We start from the raw sequence: 23,290 nt of genomic DNA, 5'->3' as shown, positions 1-23,290 counted from the left end.
TTGTATGTAACATAAAATATTTGTTACAAAGTTATTTATTATATAAATTAATGAACTAGATTCTGATATTCTTTGATAATTTTTAAAAAACTCTTTCAACAATTAGGAATAATGGATAATGTTTTTTGATGGCTGGTTGTTATGTAATTTTAAACTGTTTTCATATCTTTACATCATGGTATCTACTTTTGTAGTTTAAATGAGTAAAAATCAAAATACATTCAAACAGAACAGATTCCTTGTAATTCCTTGCATATCTGTTCATTGGTATTTACCTGTTTCACAGCCATTAAAGTTCCAGTTCCTACATCTTGAGCTTGATAACAAGAAGAAAATGCTCCGAGGCCTATCTGCTGACCTTTGAGCCACTCGGCATCTTCTCTATAATGGTGCTTTGCTTTGGTGTGTCCTGGAAGAGTCTCTGGTGTCTGAAATGAACAAGAAAATTCTCGATTTTTAACAGGAATGCTGACATGATGCACTGCCCATTAAGTTTCCAACTAGAATTAGCTTCGAGTCTAAGATTAATAAACTCAAACAATCTAAGATCACTAATGTCAAATATTATTTTCAAAACATATACAACAAAGCAAAACTCTAGGGTCAAATGAACTCTTCTAAATTTTATTTCTACATCACTAATAATTATCTAAGAAATCATAATGTTACATAGCAAAAAAAGGTTTTTCAGACTTTGGATGGAATCAAACCCAATCATCATTAGATCCTTTCCTAAAGATACTTACATCTTGCTGTATAATGATTATGTCCTCTCCATTTTCAACTTGTAGCTGAGGAACTATTGGCAGGGCATCCTGGGAGGCAGACATTGCCATGGCGATGGATAATGCTTCCTCTTCTTCTGCTTCCATCTTCTCTTTGCACTTCTGATTGTGATTTACATCATCTTTGTAAGTGTCATCATTTTCGGCCCTCTCGGGAGAAAGGACAGCCACTTCCGATTTGAAGGTCACGGTGGTGTCACTGGCGGGCATGGCCTCAAGCAGATCCTCGATGCTGGAGTTGAGCTCCGTGTTGACGTCTAAGCGGCCCTTCTCCTCCACCGGGGTGAACACCGTCTCTTCACTGGGGATGATGGCGCCGCCACCATCACACTGGGTGATGTTGTTCAGGTCCAGGGTCATGCTACTTTTGGAGACTTCTCCCTGCTTGTGCACATCTCCTGGAGTGGGGCGAGATGGCTTTGGCCTGTGTATCTGACTGGAAGGCAGGGGCCTTGCCTGCGTAAAAACTGGGGAAAGTTTATCTGGTTCTTTGATTTCAGAACAGTTTCTAAGAATCTGTAGAGAAAATTTTCTTTGCATTTGTGGAGAAGCTGTGGGTACTTTGCAGGGAACAAATCCCTGAGTTCTGGGTTTAGAGACATCTGTTACAGAGCCAGCTGGTACAGATGGGGCAGAGGAAGGAGGGGAGGGCAAAGCTGGGAACAATAACTGGGGATGGCTGGATGAAGAAGAGTTCAAACACTGACTGTGGGGTCTACCTTTCGTCTGAAGGGCTGGCTTTGGTTGCTCCATTGTTACTGAACCGGGAAGTCCCACAGAAATGCCAGCCAAGGCGTCTGAGATCTCTTCTGGACTGGCACTTGATTTTGCATCACACAAAGGTTTTCCGGTTTTCTCTAGCTGGACTGTGTGCTGAGGAGAATTGTTTTCTGTTGTTTCTGGGGAGTTATCTGGGGCGGATGGCTGCAAAAAGCCATCCTGCCTGCAATCCAAAGAGTCTTCCATGCCCAGCTGGATGGCTTCAGCAATTTCCATCTCATCTGCAATAGCCATCAAACGACGACGCATCCTTGTGTAATGTGTAGAGCTTATAACACTCAACATTTCCAAGAGTTTTAAAAACACATGGGGTACTCTGGCAACCATTCTTGCAGCACTTAAAAACACTCTTCGGGACAGTTTACCAACCATTGAGTGGGAATTATCAATGAATTGCAAAGCAAAGTTCAAGAGGGACAGCAGCTTCTTATATCTAAAAAAACAAGTAAACAAATATACAATGATTAAAACTTATATATGAGTATTTAGAAATAGAAACTAACTTTAGGAGAGTTAAAAATGTTTTCAAAATTCTAGTTGGTTTTTTGAAAAAATTATGATATATATTAATTAGTGGGACTTTTTTTTTTCCACTTTGAAAAATCTCTCAAATTACAAAAAGTCTACATTTTAAAAACAAAAAACCCTATACTTCATATTAGCTTGCCTACGCCATATCTATATATATTTCCTGAACCTCATTTGGCCAAGCCCAAAGTATTCATTTTTAAGGGAGAAAAGTATTAACACTTCTAAACAAAGAATACCTGTCTACTACAGCATCAGCTTGTAAGACGTCTCCACTAACAATATGGGGATAAAATTCTGCAGGAAACTCCAACAACATTCTGTCTATAAGACAAAGGCGCCCCAATAATGCTTGCCAGTTACTTGATTCAGTTTGACTTCCAAGAATACAATTTAAAACATAATCAATACCACCAATACCAATGGATCCTATAAATAAAAAGAACAGAAAATAGTGTCATTAAAATGTACATCAAAAGCTAGCTAGTATATAGACATAAAAATACACTGACTAAATATTGGTTTTGGAATGTTTTTGAAGACTTACTCAGACTTCTAATAAATATTATCAAATGACCGAATAATTAAATGCTTCCCCAAATATGCATTAGGGTCCATTCTATTATTTTCATAGATTAAATTTATACGCTGTTAAAATGGCACCATGAATAAATTAATGAACAAAATATATTGTATATGTGAGATATACAGTATATACAAAATAAACTATAAAATATACAATATAAAAATTGATTTGAAGTCTGAGGCTATTACCTGATTTAAGTATTTCTCTGCCAACTGCTAGTTCTCCTGCTTGGCCTTTGCAGAGTTCCAACAGTGTTGAAACTGAAAGCTGACTTGTGCGGCTAAAAAAGGAAGGGAAAACCATGTCAATACTAGGTAAAGTTTATGAAAATAAAAATTTTAAAATGTTTGGGAAAAATAAAAAATATTTTGGTTGTGCATTTAGTTTCTATAACTAAAGTCATAATAAAACAATCACACACAAAATGCTACACACAAAGCCTCACAGTATAGAGGAAAAATTCAGTTCAAATAAATTTCTTCAATTAAAAAAATCTGATAATGCAATCTTATGCACCCAGAACCTAGCACTGCAGTGTTCTTTCTTCCATATTTCTTCAAATAAACTGTCATTCAAAGTCTGCAATTATCATTATAGAAAAAAGGTTTCTTTTGAATACTAGCATAGAGGTGCATTTTGATCCTGGCTCAGACACTGGTCCTATGCTGAGTCTTTGCTGATCATTTCTTCATCTGAAAAAACAGACTCATGAAACTTGTACCAAGTCTATTTAACAGGGTAAACTGGCTTTCCCTATGCCCTACTAGGATGTCAAAAGAAAGGTATGAAGCACTTGAATTATGGAATATTGCTTTGTTTTAGGGAAAGACTCAAAATGAACTCTTCTCTGGAGAGGAGAAAAACCCAGTGGTCTCTGCCAAAGAGACTAATTTGGGCCTGGGTAACTAGCAATTCTTTCCTTAGTAAAGATAATGATATTTACCCTTTCACATATAGCTCACAGACATCTAAAGATAAACAATGAAATGTTTTGGGCTTTTCATAAAAATCCTATAAATCTGTGGTTACATAGTTATTTCCAATCAAGCCACATGACAAAGATTTCTATTAAAAATTGACATTCTTAGGGCACTATATATATAAATCTGGTGATAAGGAAGAATCATATATATTGGCTGTGTTTTCTGATTACTGTTCAGTGGTCCTCTATGAGGAATGTCAGGTATACTTTATTTTTAAAAGTTTCAATACTGAAGTAGTCTTACATTCGCTACAGGAATGATCTTAGTTGTGTTTTTTCCGTACTGACATGGTATACCTCTGACTCTGGAGTCAGGACCTTGGTTTATATCCAATCTGTGAGACCACAGACAAGTGGGCCTCAGTTTCCTTATCTACAGAGTGAGGAACTGGACTAGATAGTCTCTTTCAGGTTAAGCTTCCCAATAACATAAAACAAATCCACTCAATTTCCCACCATCCACCAGCATAAGACATACTACATAATTTAAGAGTGTGAGGATGACATAGCTTTCCTTCCTAATAAATTAAAAACTTTTCACAGAATGTCTATACACATACACAAACAAAAACACAATGAAGAGCTAATGAACTCTTATTATTACATATATAGATTAGAAATGTGATTTCTGCAATGTATTTTTTAGATTCTTGCAATAAAATAAGATGGATAGTAAAAGAATTTTATATGAATGAAATAATTTTTCTAGATCATCAGCATTAATCTGGTGAATTTTATTTCAAGGTTTTTTGTTTTTTTTTTTTTAGTTAGAAAACTCAATTTCAAAAATTCATTCATCCAACAAAGAAATAACTTATGCACAAGTCATTGATGACAAATGTAAGAAACCACGAGAAGAAAATTTTAGTGAAAAACCTCATGACCATACCTATTGGCATCTGCACATTTGACTAATATGGTTTCTACAACTGGCCTAAGAAGTTTCTGAAGTTTTATTCTTTCTGCCAAACTATGGCAAGGAGTGTACACCAACATGGCTCTTAATGTTTTCTAGGACAAAGAAAAACAAATGAAAAGTTAGTTAAATTGTGTGTCTAAAATCAACTTTAATTCTCTAAAATCCAGTATGCTTTTGTACAAAAATTTAAACCAGATTGATATCTATACAGAAAACATTGTGAAACAATTTAAATGTAATGGTCCAAATAACAACCAAAAGGAGATAACCTTTAAGATCCCATCCAGCTATAAATCTGTGATTTTCCAATTCTTTTTAACTTCATGCACTAATATGTGGCACTGTACCTTCTACTTCTGTCTCTAAGTAATGACTGATTTACAAATAAATTCTTACTCTCAACTCTTTTAAGATTACAGCAGTAAGCATAATGTCAATTTTAGCCACTTTAAAGTCCTAGCTTTCATTATCAGCTCTAGGTCCATTACTTGCTATTTCCAGGATATTGGGCAAGACACAATATCAGTTTCCCCATTTGTAAATGTGAATAAAAGCATATTACCTAACTCATAAAGAGATATGGTGCCCACAATTTGGCAACACTGGATTTATTCCATTTCTGATATTACTTTTCTCCTCTTGTACTAAAATTCCAGGCTCACTCTCCATCCCACCTCTTTGCTTTTAATATATTGTTCTTAATACTTGAAATGTGTTACTTTGTGCACCCTCCCCTCAACTCTCAAACTGTCAGTTTAAATATAGCTTGCACTTTAAGGTACAATGGTTCAATCATTATGTCTTCTATGAAACATTCCCTAATACCAAGATATCTTCATCCCTTAATTCTATGCCAGCACTTTGTAATTCTCTCAGGCTCTTGTGTATCAGGTGCCCATAATCTTCCTACTATTTCAGTCTGCAAAGCACACTAGAGGCCATAGGATATAGGTGACAGATCTTTAGACAGGGGATTAAATGCTTAATTGCTGTTTAACAGTGAACAAGCTGAGTGTCTGGTCCTCAGTTTTCTTATTTGTAAAAATATAGTGTTGGACTGGATAACTTCTAAGAGCCCTTTCAAAGAACAAAATGCATATTTTACTTAACCTTTCTTAAATATATTTTCAGGAAATTGTTCCTGACTTCACATGGTCCCAAAATGTTGATTCTGAAGCATTTTATTTACTTTATCATCACTTTGGTGACTGCAGACACATTATTAAAATATATATACACTTGATTTGCCCTAGTATCATACTGGTAACTTAACTTGTTAAACATCAAAACTATAATCTCAAACAGCGGTATTTTTTATTAAAACAATACATATACATATATATAAAAAATGTATGTAACAAGGAATGAAAGTACTCACTAAAGCAGCAACATAGACTTTGTAGACAGGGTCAGCACACACCATTGACAGAACACTGCAGCAAGCCTCCACAACAATGTCTCCAGAGACACCGGCCTGAGATGACCCACTTGCTGCTCCAGCACTTGGGGTGTTTCCATTGTTGTTCCCAGAATTTCCAGTGCTTTCCCCATTAGCCAACAGCAGAGCACCACTAACATCATGGGAAAGACGCCTGAGTGCCATCTCTCTTATATTCCAGTTTCGAGAAAATAAGCAGCCCACAAGCTCCATTCCAAATACCTATGTAGGTAAATTAAAAAGCAAAACCACACACACACATAATGAATTCAATTTGATTATGAAAAACCCTGTTAGTTAGATATCAAGCATAAAAGGAGAATTTAATCATTAACCCTATTTATCTATCTGTAGATATTTCTATTTATCTGTCATTCATATTAACTCCTTTTAAATGGTACATATCTCCAAGTAATCACAGGGAATATTAATATTTAATAACCTAAGAATATATATATGTATATATAAAATCTCTAATACTTCTTTGCTGTTAAAAATATATTCAAGATTATATGTTCAAGAATTAAGAAACCCAAATTTTCTCATAATACGAATATAAAAATTAGAATAGCATAATTATATCACAACAAGATCAGAAAAAGTTAAGACAAGAAGTTAAAGCTTTCTACAATTCAATCCTTTTCATTATGTAGCTTAAAAAAAACAAAAAGGGAAAATGTCACTGAATATGAAGTTCCTTAATTTATGAAAAGCTAAATACCTAAAACACTTAAATGTGTTTAAGTATTTGAAGGAAAGACTCTCCTATGGGAGAAGAATTAAACTTATTACGTTTGGCTAAGAAAGAAGAACCAGAAGTGATCAGAGTACCTTGCAAAAAGGCAAAGTTAATCAAACTTCCCCAAAATTAGATCTATCTAAAAGTGAAATGGACTGCGCCTCTGGAGATAGTAGTTTACTTTCAATGAAGGTCTTTAAGCAGAGACTATATAAAAACTTTAAGGATTCCTACTGGGTATAGATTTGATTACATGACTCTTCTAACATCCACATTTTGTGATTCTATGAGTTCAGACTTAAGAAAAATTCTAGACTGCAATGTCAAATATTTCAGTAACTTATCAAAGGAAATGGTATAGTTTTTATTCTCTGAGAAAGATATAAAAATAGCCTCATTTAGACAGAAGGACTAATAAGGACTAACTAGGACATAAAATATAATTAGATTAGACAGAAGAGAGCATTGTTTTCTATGAGTAACTAGCACTGATACCAAAAAATTTTTCAATGAGATGATATTTATTCTGGTAGGTTCAATTCAAATCCCACAATAATAAAATGCACAGATGCCTCTGTGTGTGTATGTGTGTGAAAAGTTTTGGAAACTATTGCCCTGATTAATTACGATTAAAAAAACAACAACAACAACAACACTTAAAATTCTAGTAGAATGTAAGCTCCCTGAGGACAGAAGTAATTTACTTTACCCAGTAATTTACAACCCAGAACATAATAGATATTGAATTAATGTTTACTGAATCAAACTGAATAGAGGACTTCATAATAAGAGACGAATTACCTGAATCCATGGCTCAGCTAAATCTTTGTAGGCAGGAGGGATCTGCTGAACTCCATAATGAGTAAGGTTAAAATTACTGTCCTGATTTCTTCTTTGTGATCCAACAGAAGGTGGCTGCTGTACAGTTTGTTGTTGGGCAGCTCGGAGAACAGAAGGAGAATCCACAGGACTTGGCAATTCATGACTAAAATTAAAATATATAGTTTGCCAAAAAAATGGGTTTAATTTAAAAATATTTATGTCATTGAATATTAATATTAAGAAGCCATTCATTAGAATCTGACCTGTAGAAATCATGGGACCTCCACTTGGATCTACAAAGAGGACATATCAGAGGCTCTCTATTTCTTCTACATTCTTCTGCCCCTGAAAAATAAAAATAGAATTTATCCAAGGAATATTCCCTAAACAAGAGCTTGTAAAAATATAAATTAAAAAAAAATAAGCATATAAGAGCAATGTTTTGTGCAGGGTACTAGTTATAAAATTTATACTGAGGGAGATCACAGGAGGTGATCTGAGGTAACTTCTTGCTTCATTGAAGGGAATGTGAACAGGGACCTGCTCTTTCCCATTCTGAGATCTGATGCTAACAAAGCAATAAAAAGATGAATCTAAACTCCCCTGGTTCTAGTGCCTTTCTTCAATGTTATTCTGTTAGTTACATTAACCAGCTTTTTACTTGCTCATTTACAAACTTAAAAAAAATTCAGATTAGTGCCAAGCACCCAAAGCATTTTTAAAGTTAAATCTTTCCCTACACCAGATTAACTAGAACACATGCTCATATGGGGCTAAACCATGTTAAAATCTAAATTAGTTGGGCTAGATAACGGAATAATTATACTTAGGATGAGCATGAATAAAACAACAACATACAAATTGACATGCAGTGGTGGTGCAACTTGTTCCTACAGCCATCTTCACATACTGTAAGGCTCTCTTCATCAAGCATCCCTAATAGACAAATGGGGCACATCTGTTCTTCTTCATCCTTCATACTATAGAAAAAGGAGAAGAAGAAAAGACTGATATCAATATCAAAAACATTAAATAATTTTAATTAAAATGTTTGATACAAATAGTAATTCTAATACTTTTACTTTATTAGATCTTGTATGACTTAAATGAAAAACCTAAAATAGTTAATTACATGCCAGTACTTTTGCTATTATTTCCACATAAGTCGTGGTAAAAAAAAAAATCTGTTGGTTTTAACGTTCACATATTAATATGATATTTTGTTATGAGTTTACATAAAATTCCAGTTGAGATTCTAAAACCAGTCTAATCTTTTTTGGTTTTCATCTGTGATGTCACTATGTGGAAAACTTCTAGTGTGTGAACTGCCTTAAATGGTGACCCAACAGCCACTTATTGCCAGCTCACATGTAAAGACATACCTGGTGCCTTGAATGCTTAAGTAACCTGTACACTGATTCCTCTAACAACTACTTTTATTACCAGGCTATAGTTCTCCTTACTATAGAATGATGTAATTACTAAGGTAAATTCTGTTCTAAAATATTGATCAAAAATTAAGTTAAGAACAAATCATTGCCTACATTTTTACCATGGCATCTTTTGAAAAACAGTATTAACTTAGTAAAACATTTTATTCATAAATAATATAGCAATAATTTTTCTATTAACAGCAGTTCTAAGTTCTTTGCATTTCAAGCTTCATTGCTGCCATCAAAGGCATTCTTCTTTCACTTAAAAGACACTAAGTAAAATCATTTCCTGGGGACAATGGATGCATCAACTTCCCACCTGAAGCAGAAATCACTCCACCCAACAAAAAGTCTAACCTCTGAGAAGAGCCAGAACCCCGAAAATCTGATCCTGCTTCTAGAGAAAGCAGCACCTCAGATACATTCCCTCTCACTTTTCAAGCCCAACTTTAATTAAAGATGAATTGTAAGAAATTTGTCCTATGAGAGGAAAAGAAAGGACAAAAGTGAAAAAGGAGTCTCTCACATGTAAGTCTGGGACAAGAGTTCGTAATATCACTCAGAGGAAACCTCACATATTGAGTATATTTCCCTCACAATAGATGGATGAGGCTACAGATAAATGATTTTTTTTTTTTTTGACCACAGCAAGGTCTGAAGACCATCTATTAAATTATAGACATATTGTAATCTAGTCACTCAAAGATTCTTCCACAAAATAAGGCTGTCCTTATGGAACTTATATTTTTGCAAAAGCATAAAACAAAATCAGATATAGTTATCTATACTAGGAAATATAATTTAATTCATTAAGGAGATACCAAAAAAGTGTTTCAGTAGTTCAAGGGAGAATATCATTTCCAAAAGTGTATGATAAAAGACTTCACACAATAGTTTTTGAATTTGGCTTTAAAGAATGGGTAGAATTTGAGCAGGTATATAAGAAAAGAATAATAATTTAGATTAAAAAGAACTGGGGTAGAACAGTTGGTTTGGTTGAAGCACAGAGTATGAAAAGACAACCTTCATGAGATAAAACTGGTGGCAGATTTTTATGTTAGGAAAAGAGGTTTTAATTTTACTAAGTGGAAAAAAGGGAACAACTAAAAAAAAAGAAAGAATAGAGGAATGATATGTCTACTACCTTTTTTCATAAGGAAAATTAGCATGAAAACCAGAGATGTTAAGTAATCAATATCATACTGAATTTGTGGAAATGCTGGGCCTAGAACTGAAACCATACTAGATTTAAAGATCTAAAAGAAAAATATAATAACTTAGTCCTGAAAATTATATATTCTTTGATTCATTTATATTTTCATTCATGGACACCTATCCCTTCCTTGCCTGCTATTTTAAGTTGTTCTGACCAATGTTTAGAATCCAGTGGCTGCAAACAAAGCTTCCTAATTCTTGAATGTGCACACATGCACAGAAAGACCTATTTATTAAAGTCAGCAGAATCACAATAAAAACTACAAAATAAAAACACCTGTTTCTCTCTTCTTTTATTATGTTAAAATCACTTTTTCCCTGAACTTTATACCTGAGAAACAAAAAAAAAAGTAATAATATTTAATGTGTAATGGCAAACAATATTTTAAATTTAGAAATTCAGATAGGATTTATGTAATATTAGTCTATGATGGGAAACAAACTGAAGTTTTTAAACAAGCAAATGTCAAAAATCACAATTGGCAAAAATAGAAACTAAATTTTGCCTAATCCAGTCCAATTGCAGGTGTAATATAGAAGTGAATGTGTACACATGGGTGACAAATTCCTATCTCCACAGAACCTTTTCATTTGGAGTGAGGGAAAGGAAAAGAGGGCAGTAGAGGGTTCCACCAATATATCATTACCCCTTGATAGAACTTTTTAAAAATTCCACTCTTACATGTTTTCCTCTTCTGAGAGTTCATTTTCTGTTTTAATTTTGGCCACTTGGTTTTAGATTTTTTATATACTATAAATCTCATTTGAACTTCCCAACAACTCAGTGAGGAGGGTGATCTACAGGTAAGATAAGTTTCATTTTATAGAAACAACAAACTTAGAGAGACAAAAGGACTTTCTATAATCACAGAGAGAGTATCAGGAGGATTTGGGCCTAGGACTTCCTTGTTACAAGGCCTACATTCTACCTACTATGCCATACCCCAATATTTGTCCCCTCTCTAAATAAAAGGCTATGAAAAGAGTGTACTAAGACTATAGAAGGATGAGGGACTATACGCCAATGGATATTAAACATGAAACTGTGTGCTATGTGAATGAAGTATATTTTCCATCAGTGAGAGACAACATGTTAGAATAAGAAAGAGTCAGAACATCTGGGTTCAAATCTTGATTCTTCTTTTTTCTCCTTGGACATTTGTAAGTGAGAGTATTAGACCAGAACATTTCTAATCCTTTTCTTGTTATAAATCTATGAACCTCATTTTGTGAATGATTCAGTTATACACCTTTAGGCAATTTCCAACTTCTAAAAGGGCTTAGTTACTTCAGTTTTTCATAAACCATAAAATCTCTATATAAATTTAAGCTAATGAGAATACTTCTACTTTTATTATACTTCTTAGGTTATTGCCTAACTTGACTTTATACCAGCATTCTTTTAACTCTACTGTACTTTGAGAATTTTAGAAAATATCAGTCAGTCAGTGAATATCTACCATGTCAATTAAAGTGCCTACTATGTGTCAGACACTGTGCCAAGTGCTAGAGAGACAAAGAAAAATATAAGACAGCCCCTGTCCTCAAGAAGCTCACAATCTAATGGTGATTAGTCATTGTTAATAGCTATTTTATATTAATATCTTTATTAATAGCTATTTTCTCAATTAGGAAAAAATAAAAACTACTTTGTCCCCATTAGCAAAAAACATAACATAATATGGTTCTTCAAAAACATCTACAAAAAATGGATCATAGTGATAATGTTAATTGGGACCAAAAATAGTTTTAGAGAACTGCTTCTTTACATAACAGGGTTTGTAAACCAGTTCTCTACCTGCCACAAAATGAACTCTTGATTCTAAACCTAAGTCAGCCTGCTTACTGTGTGGCCCACAGGAGTTGCCTTTGTCCCTGTGTACATATAGGTCCATCTGTTTCCTATCTGACTCAGTTGAGGTTCCACCTTCTTCAGGGTCATCTACTCTTGCTCTTTTCACTCAACCTCCAGTTGCTAGTACTTGCCTATTCAGAAGGTACTTTGTATTCAGTTTTCTGTGTGTGTTATTTCTCCACAATAGAAAAAAAAGTTCCTTGTGGACCAGAAACTGATTTTTGACTTCATATATTCAAAACTTGGCACAAAGTAGAGGCACTTAATAAATGCTTGTTTAATGAATCCTAAGAATCATCTTAAGGAATTCACAACTTCCCTGAGAATCACCTTCTTCTTAGAAAATAGTAAGAGTTCTTAACCATGGACCCAAAAATTTGGATGGGGGAAAAATTACATCTTTATTTTAATTCCATTGGCTTCTTTTGTAATTTTATGTATTTAAAACAAAACAGTATTCTATAAGGATTCTGATTTAAAAAAAAAAAAAAGATTAAGAACTCCAAATCTATCAAATGGGGATTTCATTTTTCCTATCTATTTTAAATGATCGTTATAAGGTTCAAATGGTGTAAGATATGTAACATGATACTTATATCTTATAACCTACCTTCTACTAAGATAAAGTATGTGAAAGCTTTTTTAAGCTCTAAAGTGTTACACAGAACACTGTATTTAGACATTTATTTTGCCCTTTTCCAATATTATAATTGAAGGGGAAAACTTCCACATTTGATCATTACAATTGTTAATGTGTTTTATTCTTGATTTTAACTTTCTTATTCCAAAAATGTAATGATACTAAGTAAGAATAATTTTCAAATACATCAACACCGATATACATACCCTTAAAATCACAAAATAGTCAGAGAATAAAGCTTTTAATTCCTTAAAAAATACTGACCTGTTTTCTGAACTAGATGTAGAAGTGCTAGATGATGACAATGTATGAGAGTTTGACATGCGTGATACAAACTTCTGGATGGTGCTACGAGATGGAGCTTTGATCCTTGAGCTACGCCTACTGTGGTATTTCTGGAACAAACTCTCAACCTAACATTGGAAAAAGACAGTAATAATGATATTTATGCTGCATTCTTATACATAAAGGTGCTGATTCTAGGTGTCTCAAAACTGATAATCTTTATTTCCTTTTAGTTGATCAATAAATTAAGAAATATGGGATTATAGGCAGATATACGTTAACTGACCTTTCAAAATGAATAACAATTGTTTAGGCAAAGAGCAAAACAATTATTAAATGGCTTATAAAAATGTAATGTTGGGGATACAATGGTCTAATCCATTAACTACATGACATGTACTTCTGCACCTTAAAAATCATTATGAACTACTTCAAAAATCATGCTCAACATATGAATTAATTTCCTGATTTCACTGTCTAGTTTTAGTTGATAACTGATAAATAAAAACATATAAAATACCTCAAAATTTTTCAAAGTTTTCCTCCACAACATTGGATCTGAGGATTCTAGTTGAAATACTCGGAGCATAACAAATAATAAATGGATACAAAATGTTCCACGCCCACAGCTGCAGGTCTAAATATCAAGAAAAATACACAGGTAAAATTTGCAGCTCTCCTGGAATTTCAAATGTAGCTTTTAACATACTAGATTATTACTGCAAGTTTTTAGTTCTATTTCCAAATTTAATACACGAATGTTTATTTTTAAAATATAGGCAGTCATATGATTGGGAATCTTAAGCATATTCACTACAAATATTAAGAAAGGAAAGTTACCAAGAAATTATTTTTAGTGAATATTAATAAAATTTCATTTTTTAAAAACTTTTCAGGTAATGACCCTTCCTAACATTTATTTTTAAAGAACCATTAATTTAGCAAACCATAAAAACTTTAAACTAATATCACATAATAAAAACCTTAAAATATTCTAATTTTGTTTTGAGCTTTCCAGTGCACAATAGCATTGCTGGCACCTAACATCTTAATAAATACCTACTGATCTCAATTTATAGGATGAAAATGCTTCCTACCTGAGGCCCAATAAATACCCTGTATTTATTATCTGGGCTGTCTCCTCCAATGAGGAAAGAGTTGGGTCCTATCTGCTGCAGTAAGTACAACCGGGCCCGCATGACTTTGTTGACTCGGCGATTTGTTTCCTCAGGACTATATGGAGAGAAGCCATCTGGGGATGGAGCTCTTCGGGGTGGTGTGATTCTCCCACTCTGAAACTTCAGAACATTGATTTCTATTAGAAATAGCTTTTCAAATTTTAAAAAAGAAGCTTTTATAGAGAAGAGTGGTTATAAATAGTAGCATTACTATATCTAGTCTCAAACTAGGAGACAGCAAATATAGAAAAAAAAAAAGAAAAGAAATTTAAGAAATTTATCCATATCCTCAAAGAAATGGATCTGAACCACTGAAATTTCAGGAAAACTGAATTTTATATCCAAGTTTTCTAAGATCACTGATGATCAAGTTATTAAAGCTTCTATTAGTAGAATTACCACACCCTCTATTCATTACAGTGAGTGTGTACCTGTAATAGAAGATGAAAGGGTGTTAGAAAGGAAATGGAAGAAGATAAGATGAGAAGGAAAAAAGAGAAGTGAGAAAGGAAAAGTAAGAAGAGAATGAGAAACAGCAGAGGAAGGTGGTATGGCCTACTATGAAAAGAACTAGCCTCAGATTCAGGAACCTGTATTCCATCTCTGATACATGCTATTTGACACTAGACAACTTAAGTGAATAGCCCAAACAACTCTTTAAACTAAGTTTCAGAGCAAGTGATGTTGATGTAGACAGAAAATCCTCCTGAAGAGGTCCTTACAACTTAAAATCACAGAACCAATCTAACACCACTGCCTCTTCTCCTCCCTCCCACCCCCTCAACAAACTGAATATTACAGAGAGAGGGGGAGAATGAATGACAAGTATTTTAGTGATGGAATCTGGGTTTGATTTATTTTTCATGAACATGGTTTTAAACTAGATCCTCAGGCAGTTCTTCTGGAAATAAATGTCCAATTAATTTAACACTTTGTTACATTCCACTAATTTTCATGGAACTTCATGTAGGCAATAAATAATCAATAATCCAGAGAAACAGCTTACTTCTGAATAGCTACTAATGGTCACCCAAACTTACCAAAAAAGACCTCACTACTCTATAAAACTCATTAATGACTTTGGATGTATCTCTCATGTAATAGCAACACTAGAAAACAATATTTACTTAAACAGTCACTAAAAATCTTAATCAACTATTTATTACTTACTCCTGAAAAAGGAGTGGGGGTAAGGGCACAAATGATATTCTTTTAAATGGAATTTCTCCTAAGATGTTAGAGAGACACTATCAGACATTACATATTCTGGCACTGCACCCAACACTCTACAGTCTGCCCAGCATAAGGTTCAACATTCATATTTGGGGTAATCCTTTGATATGGTCAGCCACATAATCAATTATCTATCATCCTTAACTTCAATTATAATAGAATCTACAATTTTTACAATGGCTTCAGAATTCTAAGTACATAGTCCCTAATATCCATTAAGATAATTATTTTTAAACAGACCTGCATTAAAATTTGTAGTCATTTATCACTATTAATAGATGAAATATGACCTTCTAATGTGTCCAAGAATAGAGTTATAGCAATCTCTATATATAGGACACAAGGATAATAGGAATTAGTCTCTTGTCTGGGAAATATTTTATCTTAACTGTCCTTCTTTATAACTTTATTATTACTGTTAATGACATATTTAGCAAAAGTTAGTACATGACAAATAGTACAACTCAGTACAAATTCTTAGTGGAAGTACCTTTTCAATATGTAATTTCCTTCTCAAATTCTAATTTCTCAACATATTATTAATTATGCTTTTATAAAGAATTATTCTTATATAAATTATATATAACTAAACATTCAAGCAAATTAATATTTAGTGAAATATTTACTTACAGGCACTGGAGATACTCTTTTTCTTCTTACCCCAGGAGATTCTGATTTAACAGTACGATTTGAAGATGAAGAGCTACTTGGAGAAGGACTTCGCCTTCCTTTTGGAGTAGGTGAAGAAGTATTTGTATGCCCTTCAGTTTGAGATTCTGGTGTTAACTTGTTGATATCAGAACCATCTCCTTTGACAGGAATTGGTTTTACCACCTGCACAGAAAGTATTCAATACATTTTGATTACTTAAAAACAACAACAACACAACAAAAACAAAAAAACCAAGAAGCAAAAACTTGAAGATACGGTTTAATGATAAAGTTCTGTATAAATAGGAATTTTGGATTATATTTAATAAATTTCTATACCATGGATAATAAAGATTTGTCCTACCAATAATAATAATAATAATAATAATAATAATAATACCATTTTTAATGCTTTCTGGGAACTTCTATTACTTATTTTGAATTACATATGGCAAATACTTCTTTCAAATGATGACTAAAATGCAGTACACAAAAACAGGCACTTAGTACTCACAATTTGGCCTGAATTAATTTGTATAATTTGATTTCAAACTCTTCGGAAGAGAGACCATGTTTTTATTTATTTTGCTCCCACAGTCTAACATTTAGTATATAATAATAGTAAATGCTGAAGGAATACAAAGTCAAGACCAGGTAAATGGAGTATTATAAAAACTAACAGTTCACTTCCATCACATAACATTTTTTCTCTTTAAAAAATTTAATTGCAAAATGTTTTAATACTTTTGCCTTCTTTGCATCCCCAGAATTTAACCATGCTGCCTGGCACATAAAGGATGCTTAATAATACTAAGTTAATAAGCATTCTAAACTTGCTATTAAAGATCTCTCTCCAGATTGATAACTATTAACTTTTTTTGGGTATGGAGATTCAGTTACAAATACACGTAATTCAGTACAAATACAAATACACTGACAAACAACTGTCAGTTAAGTCAGAGGTTTGTGTCGTGGACCCAGGCAAAGAATTCTTGATTTACATGGTTTACACAGGTGATCATTTGTCACCTGTGTAAATATCCCTGATACTGTAGGAGATTGAGGTGTTATATCAAATTAACAAAAAAATCCCTTTTAATTCAGTATTTTATGATGTAACCTGTAGCTCTAAAACCATAGGATTCGTCAAATCAATAAGCATTTATTAAGTGCCCATTCAACATAGTAAACATTGAAAGAGATCATGGAGTTCATTTTGTCAAATAGCTACCAATTTTTTTTTTGTCTCAGGACCACTCTTAAAAACTGACCTTAAATAGCTTTTATTTATGTGGATTATAGCTATTGATATTAGCATATTAGAAATTAAAACATCTTAGTCTTAAATAGTTTAATAGTTAAGTAGTTTTAATGTCAAAGATCCCCTGAAATAGTTACTGGCATTCTCCAAAGTCCTTGGAGTACACTTCAAGTACTTCCCATCTACTCTCATCCCTTTATTTTACAGTTAAGAAAACTGAAAACCCATTTGTTTAAGGACACAAAATCAGGAGCAGAGCTGGGATTTTGAGCCCAGGTCCTCTGACTTAACATTCAGGTCTCTTTCTATTACAAGATTCTGACAAACACCTTGCTAAATCAAGATGCACGAGGTTTGGTTAGCAGAACATTCATAGCAGGATGAATCCAGGTTTTCCAATTTTGAGGTCAACTCCCTATTGGCTACATCATGCTGTCATACTATTTGGAGACAGCACTGCTCCCTTTTCTCTGTACAAACTAGCTTTTAAAAAATTATGACTAAATTGCAATCTCCAAATGATTTTCCTTAAGTGAGGAAATTACTGGGCACATTTATTTCAGTAGGGAATGAGGTAGAGGATAAGACAGGAGATATTCCTAACTTTTTTGATATGGAAGGAAAGAATTAAATCTTAGAAGGGGAATGCAGAAAACAGATTCCTGTGGTGCAGGGGAGAGAGGATGGTAGGAGAATTAATAAGGATTTCTGTTTTTGTATAATCAAGATACATTTTAAAAAACTAAATGTGTAAGCATTGGTGTTGCCTTCAGAATCTGAGTATGGTTATTTATTTACTAGAGGTTCTTAACCTGAAGTCCATGACCTTGCTTAAAAAATCAGTTTTGCACCTGTATTTCATATAAATGGTTTTCTTCATAATACTATGTATTATGTTTTGTGCATTTAAAACCATTACTCTGGGGCAACTAGGTGGCACAGTGGATAGAGCACCAGCCTCAAAGTCAGGAGGACCCGAGTTCAAATCTGACCCCAGACATTTAACATTTCCTAGCTGTGTGACTGGGCAAGTCACTTAACCCCAATTGCCTCAGCAAAAAACAAACAAACATTACTCTGAGAAGAAAGCTGCTAAGCTCTAATCTGCCAAAAAGGAGCCCCTGGCATGTACCCAGGAATATACCTGTCCTGCCTATTATTTAATTTTCAGAGTATTTGGAAATGACTTTATTTATACTTTGGAAATGACAAATGCTACAAATCAGGGCTTGATTTCTTTTGTTGACTTTCTAGCTGCATACTTTTTTTTGGATTGTATTAGTTAAACTTTTACTGGCATGCCACTTGCCCACATCACCCATCCACAATTCTAAAAGATTAATAAAGTAGCTAATATTTAAATATTAAGTTTGAGCATATAATAGAAGACAAATTTCAACATATTGTCCCCAATGTTTGTTTTGAAAAAGATTTTTTAAATGGAAATTACATATGAAATTTTGTTTTTCCTTCATTAATAAACAATATTCACTAAACACTTAAGGAAGATCAATGATGGCTTAGACTAATTTTACTTTTTTTCTATTCAGCAAGCAAGCAGTTGTTAAGTCACATTATTAGGCTGTTTCTCAAGAATCTACACGTCTGTTCTGATTTTGGCATCCACACAGATAGTTCTTGGAATTTAGATTTAAGAGATCCATTATAATTTGGAAAAAAAATATATACAATTTCATATATTAAGAAAAGAAAAACAGACTCCAATGAAAAAATGTATTTCAAATGTTGACATTAGAGGGCAGTATTGTTTCTAATTTAAAGTCAGAAAGCTATTATGATCAACAACCAATAAACTATTCCAGTTAAAATTTCCTAAATATTTGCTTTATTTTGTATACAAATTACCACAGATCCAACTATAATAAAAGGGAAAAAACTGACATAAGATTACTTAATTTTCTAATTACACACAGGTAAGTTATTCTACTTACCACAGGGCCTCTCCTACTCCTCCTTTCTAGCCATTCATGTTTCCAGGCTGGCATACATGTGGCCTTGAGTTTTTCCCTGATCATTCGTTCTTCTGGGCGGTCATCCATTTTCTGCAATCCCTTGAGAGTTTCTTTATTCTCCATATCTCGACTAAAATAGAAAAAAATGCATTTCATTTTTGATGATACTTTCCAGGAATAAAATGCATATGTCTTAACTACCTAGTTGCTTAGGGCTATAGTACAGAAAATAATGAAAACTGTCACTTATTTATGTAGATTTTGTGCTCATGAGAAGTTCTATTTATTGGGTATTTATTATGTGCCAGGAACGTGCTAAGCTTTGGGGTCACAAAGAAAATCACTCAAGGAATTGGGGGGGGGGAGGTAACTTTAGATTGAAGCAAGAAACTAGCAGTGGGAGAAAATGGTAAAGGTCTCCTCCTCTATGGAGATGGTAGTAGGATGTACAGCCAAGTCTCTAAGGAAGCCAGGAAAACATTTTAGGAATGAGGGGGACAGAAAGTAAAAAATTTCTGAAGATAGATGGTTTTGTACAAAATCAATCATAGTTACATCTACATCTTAGCACTATATTTATCATATCATTTATAAAGATCACATAGTTTCTTCTTTTATCAAGAAATTAACCTTGATTAACCTGAAGGTTTTCTTTCAGTTCCAAATCTTATTAATCTAAGTATCTACAAGTATCTAAGTAGACAGTGAAAACATACACAAATATTTTTTAAAATAAATTTATAGAAAAAAACTACAAAAAGGTCAACAGATGAAAATGCCATTTTTTCAAATGGTTTACAGAGTAACAGCTGACATATAAATGATACTCTCACTTAATCATCATAGCCCAGTAAAGCCCATACCACTATCCCCTATTTTACAGAAGAGAAACCCATTCTAAAGAGATTGTTATTTGTTCACGGTCAGACAATTAATCTGTCAGAGGCAAAATCTGAAGGCAAATATCTCTACTTATACGTCCAATGCTCACTGTGTACTATTGCTTCAAACCACTTATCTGATTAGAAGTTAAGTTTTAAGTCAAACAGAAACATATAATTCTTTAACTGAGTGTTAAACAGGCAACATAGAAGAGCAGAAAGAACATGAGACTTCGAGTCAGGAGATCTGGACATTTATCAGCTTGGTTCCTATAAAACATGTCACAATCTCTCTGAGCCTAAGGCTCTTCTTCTGAAATGGGCTAACTTACTTGCTTTATGGGCTTGTCTGTGAAGAAATCAGTATGTGAGGGTGTGAGGGTAAACTGGTAGTAGTACAACAGAAGCAAAGCACTTATGATGTTTGCAATTACACAGTACTTTTTGGTCTGAATATTTTTTTTGGAGAGCATGTCAAATAAAAAACCACTCATTGGCTTCAATAAGGAGAAAATAATCCAGTTCATCTAATAAAATATTCTGAACTTATTCCATAATATATATTGTTTAAAAACTACATTCTCCTTCCTAGTACATTCAACAATTTTCCTATTCCATTTAGTAGTCTTTAAAGTTACTATAGTATTAAGATAAATATAAAATCACCACAGTCTGAAATAGATTTGAGAAAATTTTTTGGTACCTTTTAATTATATTTTAAAGTCATATTTAGTTCATAAGGTGACAGCATCATGTCACTTGTTGATGTGCATGAGATCATCATAAATGCTAATCATCTGAGCCATTATAAAAGTCTAAATCACTGTAGAAAAAACAACAGCTACTAAGAAGTAATGAACTGGCAGTAAAATGAAACACAAAAGCAAACACACAACTCTATGGAAATATTGTCTCCCTAAAATGCAAAAAGCATTTTCCAAGATTTTTCCACTGAGAGGGAAGTACAGTCCTAAGTTTCTTCCAGTCCTAAATCTTCATGATTTTAATCAAGACAATCTAAAAACTTTTGTGTTTATCAATAGTTTAAACAGAAAGAAAACGAGTAATACTAAATCCTCATGTGACTACATTCTTTGGAATTTCTAGGGCTTTAAATCTTATGCATAAATTGACAGGCCAGCAAAAAACTTGAATAAGGGATGAGAAAAATTCAATAATGTAGATGCTGTCTTCTAGAATATTAAATAAAATATCAACCATGTAGAATATAGACTTAATTTCTTATCTTGCCTCAAAATTTGGTTTTTCATTAGTAATTTCATAATAATGTACCAATATTTGCAAGACCAAATGTGTCACTGATGAATGGTCTTAACTTGGGATCCATGGACCAAGGAATATATGGATAAAACTTGGATTTATAAAGTCACATATTTATTCCACTAAGCTCTAATAGAAATGTATGAATGTAGACAACAAAACATTATATTACAGCTGGTGGATCTATTCTTTTCCCTAAATCAAAAATACTGGAATTATTAGAGCCAAGAAACAACACTCCAGGAATCAGAAGACCTGGATTCTGGTCCAAACTAATCCATTTCATTCAACAAGCATTTACAAATTCTATGTGCAAGAGATACCAAGAAAATAAATAGTTCCTGACCTCCAGGAGCTTATAGTTTCTGGGAGGTAAGTATAAGTAGGAGGGGGCAAAAATACATGAGCATATATGTATTAATTGGTGGGGGTGGGAGGGGGGAGAGAACATTGACAACTAGAGGCTTTAGGAAAGGCTTCTCATAGGAGACAGCCTAATTGCTGAGGCTGGAATGAAGACAGTGAATATTTTATATTACAGAGGTGACCAGATACTAGAAGTACATTTTCAGTCACAGTCTATGCAAAATCATGAAGGAAAGAGAAACAAGTTGGGAGAAGTGCAAAAGTAGGCTGACCAGTTTGACTGAAATCTAACTGAATACATGAAGGAGAATAATATGCAATAAGCCTGGAAAGCTGAGGAGGTTGTGAAGGTCTCTACTCAAAAATGAGGTTTGATAGATTGTCTTTGCAACTGTGGGGAGCATGAATTAAAGAGCAGAGACCCCAGAAGCCAGAAGACCAAGGAGGAAGCTGTCACAATAGAGTGGTGGCTAACAGATGTGAGATTTGATGTGGAGTAGAAGCTACAAGACCTGACAATTTCTTGTTACGTAGTATAACTGGCAAATCACTAAATTTCTCTGAGTCTCCATTTCTTCATTTAAAGATAAGAGGATCCGACTAAATGCTTTTTCATATCTTTTCTAACTGAAATTCTATTGTTAATGATAGATGAAAATATATTTTGCAGAGACGCAAGCCTACAGGATTTTTCTTTATTTCCCATACAATTTTAGACGACCTTGAGTTCAGGTGTGACTCTACTACTTTCTCCTTATGTGATTTTAGACAAGTTCCTCAATCTTTCTGGGATTTGCCTTACTTAAAAAAAAAAAAAAAAAAAAAAAAAAAAGAGGTTCAACTAGATGATTATTAAAGTGCTAGCCACAAATCCTAGGATCTATGAACTATTACCTAAGCACTTACATCTTGGACAAATGTTACTTGAATGAGAAAATATTAAAGTACCAGAATATTGAGATAAAGTGGAGTAATTTCTATCATTGTCCTTTATAGCCTGGTCAATGCTTCAGAAACTAAGGCTGGAGAGAAAAAGAGGGAGGGAAAGATGATATCTCATATTTACACATCACTCTAAGCTCAGCAAAACTCTTTTATGTAAATTATTTCTTTTTATCCTCCAAGTAACTCCATGGTAAGTAGGGTATATATTATTTTAAAAGCGTGAGTATTAAATCCTTTGTTAACAAATACTTCAAAACATCTGTAACTTCAACCTGATCAGTGCTTATAACAACAATATATGTTTAATTAAAAAACAAAAAAACTTTGCATGTCAAATATTGCCTGTGCAAAGAGATCTGGACCTGAGAATAAAGACTGGGCTTTAATTTGTTAGTTTACTTTAGTTTCAGAGTTTGTTCCAGTCCTGCAATTATTGGTCTGCTTTTGAGAAAGTCACTTAACCTATCTGGGATCTTAAGTTTCTCATCTACAAAACTGAATGGTTGTATTATAAT

General features: G+C 33.4%; 1 protein-coding gene across 1 annotated transcript in view; it reads right to left on the bottom strand.

Moving 5' to 3' along the window:
• MAP3K1 (mitogen-activated protein kinase kinase kinase 1) overlaps window positions 1–23,290 on the bottom strand; it is a 70,593-nt gene that overhangs the window by 8,562 nt on the left and 38,741 nt on the right. The window contains exons 2-15 of the mRNA XM_051990887.1: window positions 19,282–19,432; window positions 16,049–16,252; window positions 14,105–14,305; window positions 13,528–13,644; window positions 12,987–13,135; window positions 8,438–8,559; window positions 7,843–7,924; window positions 7,559–7,742; window positions 5,959–6,240; window positions 4,551–4,672; window positions 2,868–2,959; window positions 2,333–2,522; window positions 747–1,998; window positions 276–428 (exon numbers count right to left, since the gene is read on the bottom strand). Of these exons, the coding sequence (XP_051846847.1) occupies window positions 276–428; window positions 747–1,998; window positions 2,333–2,522; window positions 2,868–2,959; window positions 4,551–4,672; window positions 5,959–6,240; window positions 7,559–7,742; window positions 7,843–7,924; window positions 8,438–8,559; window positions 12,987–13,135; window positions 13,528–13,644; window positions 14,105–14,305; window positions 16,049–16,252; window positions 19,282–19,432 (3,301 nt within the window). The remainder of the gene's footprint in view (window positions 1–275; window positions 429–746; window positions 1,999–2,332; window positions 2,523–2,867; window positions 2,960–4,550; window positions 4,673–5,958; window positions 6,241–7,558; window positions 7,743–7,842; window positions 7,925–8,437; window positions 8,560–12,986; window positions 13,136–13,527; window positions 13,645–14,104; window positions 14,306–16,048; window positions 16,253–19,281; window positions 19,433–23,290) is intronic.

The sequence above is a fragment of the Antechinus flavipes genome, chromosome 1 (assembly GCF_016432865.1).
Source record: "Antechinus flavipes isolate AdamAnt ecotype Samford, QLD, Australia chromosome 1, AdamAnt_v2, whole genome shotgun sequence".
Classification (NCBI taxonomy): domain Eukaryota; kingdom Metazoa; phylum Chordata; class Mammalia; order Dasyuromorphia; family Dasyuridae; genus Antechinus; species Antechinus flavipes.
The sequence above is the reverse complement of the archived record's forward strand: the minus strand, read 5'-3'. Positions and strand labels throughout refer to the sequence as shown.